Below are 11,025 nucleotides of genomic sequence, written 5' to 3'. Positions count from 1 at the left end.
CAGGTACCTGCCCTCGACTGTGAATATCTTACCCTGGTTTAACTTCCTTAAATGCATCATTTTTTGCATTTGTCTGCATTAAATTCCATCTGCTTTTTCTTTACTCACTTTCCCAGTTGATCAAGTCTGGACATTTATATTGCACTTCATTCGGAACTCACATTAAACTAGCTTCCCATTGAGATAGCATGCTCCATACCAATCAAAGAAAGAAATTGATGAACAGAGGACGTGCATGAAAAGCTGCCAATGCAGTGGGTATCAATTCAAAGGGCAGTGTTACAAAAGAAGACCAATCAAAGGAGAAAAGCAATTTGTGAGCAGAAATATGACATGTTAGTCAGAAGAGACATTGTGGGCCGAAGGGCCAGTTTCTATATACTACGGTTTTTTTTAATGTTCTAAAAGGAGATGAAAAATCCATGGAATGTCAATAAGAGCGAACAGAGGTAATGCTGCAGACAAATTCTAAAATGAGTTTAGGAACTAAAGCTAAATTTCAATTTAATTGATCCAGGCAGTTGCACTTGGGTGAAGAAGATAGTGATGTGAAATCATACGCATTAAATTTCATTTATTTTAAGCAGGAATGGGTCCCACATTTTTAATCCACTACAGCAATAATTATGAAAAGAAGCTTTGTAACAATCAATATTTTAAAGCACTGTAATAAAATTACATAGTTCTACCATATCTTCTTTGCATCACATTCTGAATAACTAAATAATCAAAGAAAATAATATTTCAAAAGTGAGTGTCCATCATTGGCACTAAATGGTGGGACTCTAGTGCTGGAGTGTTTTAGAGCAGAGTGATCTAGGAGTGCAGGTGCATGGTTCCTTGATGGTGGAAGGCTTTTGGCACATTGGCGTTCATCTGTCAGAGTATTGAGAATAGAAGTTGGAAGATCATGTTGCAGTTGTATAAGATGTTGATGAGGCTGCATTTAGAGTATTGTGTTCAGTTCTGGGCGCCAGTTATAGGAAATATGTTGTCAAGCTGGAAAGGGTACAGAGAAGATTTATGAGGATGTTGTCAGGACTGGAGGGTCTGAGCTATAGGGAGAAGTTGAGTAGGCTGGGATTGTATTCCTCGGGACTCAGGAGGATGAGGGGTGATCTTATAGTGGTGTATAAAATGATGAGAGGAAAGATCAGGTAGATGCCCAGAGTAGAGAAATCTAGGACCAAAGGACATAAGTTTAAGGTGAAGGGGAAAAGATTTAATAAGAATCTGAGAGGTAACTTCTTTACACAAAGGGTGGTGGAAGAACAGAATTGAATGAGCTGCCAGTGGAGGTAGTTGAGGCAGGCATTATCCCACCATTTAAGAAACAGTTGGACACGTACATGAATAGGACAGGGATTGGAGGGTTATGGGACAAATACAGGCAGCTTGGACACGTTGGCCAGTGTAGGCAAGTTGGGCCAAAGGGCCTGTTTTCACACTGTATGACTCTGTGACTGTATAAACTGTTACATTATTTTGTGTTACTATGGTTCTAGAATTGAGCTAGAAGTGAGCTATAAGGTATACGGCAGAATTGAAGTGCAATTAAGTTACCAAAAAAGGATTAAAATGGCTAAAGCGATCAGAGCAACGTGCAAATTTCCACGTGACAGCATGGCTCCTGCTCCAGGTTTGTTTGTCCAAGAGGTTGTATCGGCATCATCCAGAGTGATGCCATGTCTATTTTTCTTGTCAGCCAGCCCTGTTGAAGCAATTTTAAAAAGAAAGTGACGTTTATCAATTAAACCAAATAAAGAGAAGCTAAATCAACTAAAAATCGGTCTAAATAAAGAGAAAAAAAATCAAACTGTTGGAGGAACTGAGCAAGTCAAGCAGCATCTGTGGTGGGAAATGAACAAATAACTTTTTCAGGTTCTTCAAATTTATGTCTGTCTGAATACACAGATTTCAATGATTGCCGCTCCTTGTCCCTCGTTGACTATTTAGATTAGTTTTCAAATTCTAATCAATATTACATAAATTAAAATCTCATCTTGCAAACTGGAACACAGTCATGGCCAAATAATGAGCTTTATAATAGAATAGAAAATAATAATCAAGGCAATGGCAGCAAGCGAGAAAATATCATTAACTAATATAAAACTTCATTCTTGCCAGAATAGCCAGTATATGAAATTATCATTCATAATAAATAACTACACAAAGTGAATACACTGATTAAATTACATCAATATTGACATAACAATTATATTATGCCAGCTCAAAAAAAGTTTACGATAAGTCAACACAAGAATAATTAAATCAGCCAGCTATACTGATAACAAAAGAGCAAGACCATAATTAATGCCACTCACTGTCTCTTTCCTTCTGCAGGAAATTAAGATCATTGCAATGATACAGAAAGGTCTGATAAAGGGCACATGGAATTTCCATGTTCAAGTTTTGTTGTTGGAATTATAATGTCCTGTGCATGCACATCTCCGAAATATACTTACAAATCAAAAAACTACAGACGCCGGAGATCTGAAATAATGAACAAAAAAAGCTGGAAATACTCAGCAGGTTAGGCTGCATCTGTGGAAAGAAAATATTAACTTGTTTTCTCACTTTCATAGTTCTGAAGAAAGGTCTTCAACCTGAAATGTTAACACTGTTTCTCTTGTCACAAAAAACGACCTTCCCTGTTGAATGTTGCCAGCATTTTCAGCTTTCATTGCTAAATATTCTTTATTCAGTCATCCTTCAAAATTTGCTACATGCTCAGTTCTCCACGTTTCTGTAAACGTATAACTGTATTAACTTGAAAACCAAGATAAAATATGGAAGAATTAAGAAAAAATCCATTAGAGTAAATAAATTCCTTCAAAAAGCATATAATTATCCGTTTGAGGTTTGGTTCCTACAACTACAAGAAATTGTAGGGAGTGTGCTTTGTCAATTTGTATCGGAGGGGTAAATGCATATTATGATTTGTAAATAATGAATTATATGCGTGCATTGCTCTGAATCAAAGCTGGTTTGCCTTATTATCCCCACAGTACCACTGTTAGCAAGATCGTTGGGGGACAAATTGGCTTCAGCTCCATTTAAGGTTTAGAATAATTATTGAACTTCAGTGTGGGCGCCGGAAACAAAAGCATTGAGGCACAACTGGAACCACAATTTAAGGCTCATTAAAATTTTTCTGGTAACGGTATGATGATCAAATGTTTAGAAGCATTGCGCAAGCTCCAGAAGCCCAATTTGCACAGGCTGCCTCACTGAAAGTGGTGTCAAAAGAACTGAGAACAGGTCTGGCACTTATTTTGCCCAGCACTGGCAAACTTCAAAGACAATACTTTAATAAGTATTATACTCCTTATTAACCTGCACCAATTGTCATTAGGGATGTCTGAATAAAACTAATAATGCTCTGCATTTATTTCAGCCATGCTTAGCCATGGGAGTCAGTATCAGGATTGTAATGCAAGGTCCTGGTGTACTCCTTAATAGAACAGCCATTTTATTAACAAATCTTTCTGTGTGAAGCAAACAATAAACACACCATTGTTATTTGAAAATATGTTTGTCTCACTAAAAGTCAATTCCTGTAACATGCTTAAGATGCATTCTGAGATACTAAACTGTGATTGTGTTTGTTTCTTCTTAATGTCACAATAGCATTTTCATGTTGGATACTTGCTTGAACTCAATGTCATTGACAACAAGTGGAAATAAACGCTGCAGATTACATGGCCTGGAGTGTTGATGTTTCTGAGCACTACCCAATTAAACCTATCTTTAGAATCTCAATAGAGATACTTGCTCTACATTGCTCTATATTGAAACAGAATTTTGATGAATGAAATTTCAAATGCCCTAATGGCTTATTTATACAAATAAGGATCCCAGTTTTGCAGTGCAAATAAGTAATTTTCTGCACTGCCCTGTTTGTAAAAAAATGGGAAGCATGTAAGTTATAGACTTTATAAACGCGGTTATGTTTGCAACTTAACCTGCCAAAGTTAGGTTGGTTCAGAGATCTATGCAGAATCAGATGACCTTAGAAATTAAGAAGGCATGTATTGCTTTAATTCTGTAAAACAGATCTGAAGATGTTGCTTGGCTCTCTAACATATCAAGCCTATAGTTATACTGTAAGTAATCAGTTTTCTGAAACTACATGGATAAATATGCAACAGTGGAATTATCAACAGATAGGCACACATGCTTAATTTCAGCTAAATATTTAGCTAACTTGCTGAGTGGCTTCCCAGCAACTTCAACTGTTCTCTGTAGCAGTAGTGCAGCAACCTGGCTACATTACAGCACCTGTAGCATGATTAGTCTTGGATCTCAAGTATAAGCTCATTCAGTTCTAATGTCCTTAGCTCATCCTCCACCTGAGCTAAATGGCAATTGGAATTGGCTTTGGCCAACAATAAAAGGGATGTACCAGGATAGATTTATGGATTCACGCTCTTCCCACAATACACCCCGTACTCACCCTCTGCTATTTCTATCTGCCACCACCCCAGGTTCAGTTCCATTCTTCACCTTCCTTTTCAATCAGATTCCATTACTTGCAACTTTTTGTTCTCCACTTATCACATAAACCGCTGTTGCCAAGTCCACATTTCCTCTCCCCACCCAATTGGTGATTGCCAATTCACCCCACCTGTATCCACATATCACTTGGTAACTCTGTCCCTGCCTCTTCAAACCGGCTACTCCCCTTTATTAAGGGTAAGAATTTGCAACTAAACAGCTGATGGTACAATGGTACAATGTCATACTTTGTGATCAAGGTCCTTTAGAATTATAAATGTTGCACAAGTAATTTCTACTTCTCAATGTGAGAGCAGGATTATCTTCCACTCCACCAACCCATTGGCTTTGGGGGTCAGTTTATCAAGCCCTCAGCCCAAATCCAGAACATAAGATTACGGATAGTTGTATCACAAACATTATATCTGATAATATAGAAATTAATCGTAGGTAATCCAGCCTATAGACATTTATAACTGTGAATGGAATGAAACCTCATATCCCATGACCGAAAGCAAAGGAGGGAAGAGCGTTTAATCTGATATTCTGGTTAAAATTCCTCCCACAATGGACATAAGAAAAGACTACCTGGTTATTTGCCTCACAGAATCATAGAAATGTAAAGCACAGAAATGGCCTTTCTGGCCCATCTTGTTCATGCCGACAGTAATGCCAAGCTAATCCCATTTGCCCACATTAGGCCCATTTTCCCACTACTTCCCTCGTCATCTTTGATGTTGTGCACAATAGAGCTGCTGCCTTTGTCCATTTGTCAAATATCACTGTAATTGTTTGTGTGCTTCAAAGCGAAAAAATAAATTCTAATGGTATTTACACATTATCATATTTCTTTTAAATAATGATAAGGATTCACTTAGCAAGGGAAAGAAAAGGATAAACATTCACCCACCTTCACAGAAGAGGCTTGGATGACGGGATAAGAAATTTCAATTCATGTAATGTGAGCTCATTCTGTCATGTACATGTTTGCCCTCATTTTCATGGGGGTAGTTTATGTAACATGTCTCTGCTTTTGAGGGAATATTTAAATTATGGTCCAAAACTGCATTTGAGTCCTTGATTTATATTTAATACTGGGTATCTTGGTTTTCAGAGTTCAGACTACCTACAGCTAAACGAGGAAGCGGACAAATGCATTAGGCTGATATTAGCATTAGGCTATGATATTCATAGCAAAAGGATTTGAGTATAGGAGCAGGGAGGTTCTACTGCAGTTGTACAGGGTCTTGGTGAGACCACACCTGGAGTATTGCGTACAGTTTTGGTCTCCTAATCTGAGGAAGGACATTCTTGCCATAGAGGGAGTACAGAGACGGTTCACCAGACTGATTCCTGGGATGTCAGGACTTTCATATGAAGAAAGACTGGATAGACTCGGTTTGTACTCGCTAGAATTTAGAAAATTAAGGGGGGATCTTATAGAAACTTACAAAATTCTTAAGGGGTTGGACAGGCTAGATGCAGGAAGATTGTTCCTGATGTTGGGGAAGTCCAGAACAAGGGGTCATAGTTTAAGGATAAAGGGGAAATCTTTTAGGACCGAGATGAGGAAAACATTTTTCACACAGAGAGTGGTGAATCTCTGGAATTCTCTCCTGCAGAAGGTAGCTGAGGCCAGTTCATTGGCTATATTTAAGAGGGAGTTAGATGTGGCCCTTGTGGCTAAAGGGATCAGGGGGTATGGAGAGATTGCAGGTACAGGATACTGAGTTGAATGATCAGCCATGATCATATTGAATGGCGGTGCAGGCTCGAAGGGCCGAATGGCCTACTCCTGCACCTATTTTTCTATGTTTCTATTAGACTGAGTTTCTGTAATGCTGCTTCTGAGTTATTAATAGGAAGACTGTTTCCCCGTCATATAAAGCTTCTGCTACTATAAGCTGCCAATTTCCCCTCCCCAACTCCAACCATATCCCAAACCTTTTGCTGTACGTTCTCTCTGATCCAATTTCCTCTTTTTAATATTTTTGTTCCTTAATCATTTATGATAATGCATAACTCCCAACTATTGGCCTATTCTCTACTTAAGCCCCATGGTCACGCCTATCTATTTTTCTTAAAGGGTTTAACAATCCCATTCTAGCCTTGATATTTCATTTGGCATTCTATCTGAAGTTGACAGCAATGTTTCTGTTTTTTTTCTTTGCAATCTGTCTTCATCATTTAAACTCTCTCTTGATTGCTGATCTAACCAATTACATCTTTCGGCCCTGCATTCTCTCCTTACCATTCTCTGTTGATTGGTAAAGTACCCTGCTCGTCCTTTGATCTCCTCATCATATTTTAATTCAAGATTAGAAACATAGTAAGATATTAAGTAGGTGCAGGAGTAGGCCATTCGACCTTTCGAACCAGCACCACCATTCAATATGATCATGGCTGATCATCCAGAATCAGTACCCTGTTCCTGCTTTTTACCCCATATCGTAGAAACATAAAAACATAGAAAATAGGTGCAGGAGAAGGCCATTTGGCCCTTCGAGCCTGCATCACCATTCATTGTGATCATGGCTGATCAACCACAATCAGTAACCCATGCCTGCCTTCTCCCCATATCTCTTGATTCCGCTAGCCCCCAGAGCTCTATCTAACTCTCTTTTAAATTTGTCCAGTGAATTGGCCTCCACTGCCTTCTGTGGCAGAGAATTCCACAAATTCACAACACTCTGGGTGGAAACGTTTTTTCTCATCTCAGTATTAAATGGCCTTCCCTTTATTCTTAGACTGTGGCCCCTGGTTCTGGACTCTCCCAACATTAGGACCATTTTTCCTGCATCTAGCTTGTCCAGTCCTTTTATAATTTTAAATATTTCTATAAGGTCCCCTTGCATCCTTCTAAATTCCAGTGAATACAAGCCCAGTCTTTCCAATCTTTCCTCATATGACAGTCCCGCCATCCCAGGAATTAACCTCGTGAACCTACGCTGCATTGCTTCAATCATAAGGATGTCCTTCCTCAAATTAGAAGACCAAAACTGCACACAATACTCTACATGTGGTCTCAACAGGGCCCTGTCCATCTGCAGAAGGACCTCTTTGCTCCCATACTCAAATCCTCTCATTATGGCCAAGATGCCATTACATTTCTTCACTGCCTGCTGAACCTGCATGTTTACTTTCAGTGACTGGTGTACCAGATCTCGTTGCACTTTCCTTTTTCCTAATCTGACACCATTGAGATGATAATTTTCCTCCTTGTTCTTGCCGTCAAAGTGGATAACCTCACATTTATCTACATTATACTGCATCTGCCATGCATCTGCCCTCACTCAACCTGTCCAAGTCACCCTGCAACCTCCTAGCATCCTATTCGCAGTTCACACTGCCACCCAGTTTTGTGTAATCTGCAAATTTGCTAATGTTACTTTTAATCCCATCATCTAAATCATTAATATATATTATAAATAGTTGTGGCCCCAGCGCCGAGCCTTACGGCACTCCACTCGCCAATGCCTGCCATTCCGACATGCACCCGTTTATTCCTACTCTATGTTTCCTGTCTGACAACCAATTCTCTATCCATGTCATTACCCCACCCCCAATACCATGTGCTCTAATTTTGCCCATAAATCTCCTGTGGGACTTTATCAAAGGCTTTCTGAAAGTCCAGATACACTACATCCACTGGCTTTCCTTCATCGATTTTAATTGTCACATCCTCAAAAAATTCCAGTAGATTAGTCAAGCAGGATTTCTCCTTCATAAATCCATGCTGACTTGCACCGATCGTTTTACTGCTATCCAAATGCGCCGTTAATACTTCTTTAATAATTGACTCCAGCAACTTCACCACCACCGTTGTCAGGCTAACTGGTCTATAATTCCCCGTTTTATCTCTCGCTCCTTTCTTGAAAAGTGGGATAACATTAGCTACCCTCCAATCCACAGGAACTGATCCTGAATCAAAAGAACATTGGAAAATGATCACTAATGCATCCACAATTTCTAGAGCCACCTCCTTGAGTACCCTGGGATACAGACCATCAGGCCCTGGGGATTTATCAGCCTTCAGTCCCATCAGTCTACCCAATACTATTTCTCGCCTAATGCAATTTTTTTTCCAGTTCCTCTGTCTCCCTAGATCCTCTGTCCTCTAGTATATCTGGGAGATTGTTTGTGTCTTTCTTAGTGAAGACAGAACCAAAGTACCTGTTCAACTCTTCTGCCATTTCCTTGTTCCCCATAATAATTTCACCTGTTTCTGCCTTCAAGGGACGCACATTTGTCTTTACTAATCTTTTTCTCTTAACATACCTAAATAAGCTTTTACTATCCTTCTTTATATTCTTGGCCAGCTTACCCTCGTACTTTATCCTTTCACCCCGTATTGCTCTTTTTGTTACCTTCTGTTGTCCTTCGAAAGTTTCCTAATCCTGTGGCTTCCCGCTACTCCTTGCTATGTTATACACCTTTTCCTTTAGTTTCATTCCATCCCTAACTTACCTTGTCAGCCACTGTTATTCCATCCCTAACTTCCCTTGTCAGCCAATATTTCTTCCTCTTTGGAATGAACTGATCCTGCATCTTCTGGATTATGCCCTGAAATTCCTGCCATTGCTGTTCCACTGTCATTCCTGCTAGGATCCTTTTCCAGTCCCCCCAGGCCAGCTCTTCTCTCATGTCTCCATAGTCCCCTTTGTTGAACTGCAACACTGACACATCTGATTTAACCTTCTCCCTCTCAAATTGCAGATTAAAACTTATCATATTATGGTCACTACCTCCTAGTGGTTCCTTTACCTTGAGATCCCTTTATTAAATCTGGTTCATTAGACAACACTAAATCCAGAATTGCCTTCACTCTGGTAGGCTCCAGTACAGGCTGCTCTAAGAATCCATCTCGGAGGTACTCTACAAACTTCCTTTCTTAGGGTCTAGAACCAACCTGATTTTCCCAGTCCACTTGCATATTGAAATCTCCCTTAACCACAGTGGCATTACCTTTGTTACATGCCAATTTTAACTCCTGATGCAACTTGCACCCTATATCCAGGCTACTGTTTGGGGGACAGTTGATAACTCCTATTAGTGTCTTCTTACCTTTAGAATTCCTCAATTCTCTCCACAGCGACTGTACATCGTCAGTCCCTATGTCACCCCTCGCAAGGGACTGAATTTCGTCCCTCACCAACAGAGCTACCCTACCTCCTCTGCCCACCTGCCTGTCCTTTCTATAGGACGTATGAGCCTAAATAGACAATAAACTATCTCTCCACAGTGAAAATCGTCAGTCTTGAATCTTGAATCTTCACCAACAGAATCTTGAATCTTGGACGTATGACCCTAAATAGACAATAAACTGTCTTGAATCTTGAATCTCTTGAATCTCTTGAATTTTGAATCTTGAATATGCAGTTCCCAGATCCTCCTACAGCCATGTCTCTGTAATCCCCACAATATCTACCAATCTCTAACTATCCCTTGATTCCATTAGCCCTAAGAGCTATATCTAACCCTCCCTTTAATACATTTCCGGTGTTTCTCGATGTGTCTTGTGTGAGAGGTGGTGTGGGGGGGAAAAGGGGGAAACCGTTATTCAGTCACCCTTCTCTGCCTCGCCTCTCACGGCCTAACAGCTTGGATCGGAGCGGCCTTTCCCGGAGTCGGGCCCAAGAGCTTCAACCGCGGGCACAGCGTGGACTTTTCCATCGCGGAGCGGGCAAACCCTTGCTGTGGGTTGCCAGAAAGGAGTGCTCTGATCGCTGGCCTGGTGACTTTGGCACAATGGGGCTGTGGTCTGCGGAGCTTCAAGCCGCGGGCAAGGCGTGGACTTACCATCCAGAGTCTGGGATCCCTTGCCGGGGATCGCCGGAGAAGAGCTCTGACCGCCAGCCTGGGGCCTATAACATCCTGAAGCCGCGGTCTCCAGTAGGAAAGTGCCGATTTGGGCACTCCAAGCTGTGGAGTGTGTTCGATCGTCCCGACGTCTGAGGTTTGATCATCCCAACGAAACGGCCTGTACATCGGGCCGTCCGTAGCGGCGACTACGGAGGGTTTATGGCCACGACCACGGGTGAACAAAGGAGGAGGACTGACTGAACTTTATTGCCTTCCACCACAGTGAAGAATGCTGTGGTGGATGTTTGTATTAAATTCTATTGTGTATTGTGTGTTCTTTTTTTAAGTGAATCGCTGCTGGCAAATTCTTTTCACTGCACCTTCGGGTGCATGTGACAAATAAATTTGACTTTGACTTTGACTTTGACTTTGACATCCAGTGAATTGGCCTCCACTGTCTTCTGTGGCAGATAATTCCACAGATTCACAACTCTCTGGGTGAAAAAAAGATTGTCAGTTCACTTTACCCTACCTACAATGCCATATCAGCTCTGTTGCTTCACCTCTCTACACCACCCACCACCTGCAAATCTGCCGTGTTTGCAAATCTTTCCTGAATGCTGGGTGGAAGGTGGGGGAGGGGTGGCATCTCATTACTGCCATCTGCTGCTGGCTTCAAAGATCAATGATACTGGGAATTTCTTGATTGATAGCACACAAAGTTGC

The 11,025-nt window shown here is 40.8% G+C and overlaps 1 protein-coding gene across 2 annotated transcripts in view; it reads right to left on the bottom strand.

Moving 5' to 3' along the window:
* Positions 1–279: 279 nt before the first annotated feature.
* Positions 280–11,025, bottom strand: part of LOC129698001 (glypican-5-like) — a 615,705-nt gene continuing 604,959 nt past the window's right edge. Inside the window, exon 9 of one of the 2 annotated variants that reach the window (XM_055636809.1) lies at positions 280–1,711. In XM_055636809.1, coding sequence (XP_055492784.1) covers positions 1,560–1,711 — 152 coding nt within the window. In that variant the 3' untranslated portion in view covers positions 280–1,559. The remainder of the gene's footprint in view (positions 1,712–11,025) is intronic. The other variant, XM_055636810.1, reaches the window with a different exon arrangement.

Source organism: Leucoraja erinacea, chromosome 6 (genome assembly GCF_028641065.1).
Source record: "Leucoraja erinacea ecotype New England chromosome 6, Leri_hhj_1, whole genome shotgun sequence".
In the NCBI taxonomy this organism is placed as follows: Eukaryota; Metazoa; Chordata; class Chondrichthyes; order Rajiformes; family Rajidae; genus Leucoraja; species Leucoraja erinaceus.
This window is presented reverse-complemented; position numbering and strand designations above follow the sequence as displayed.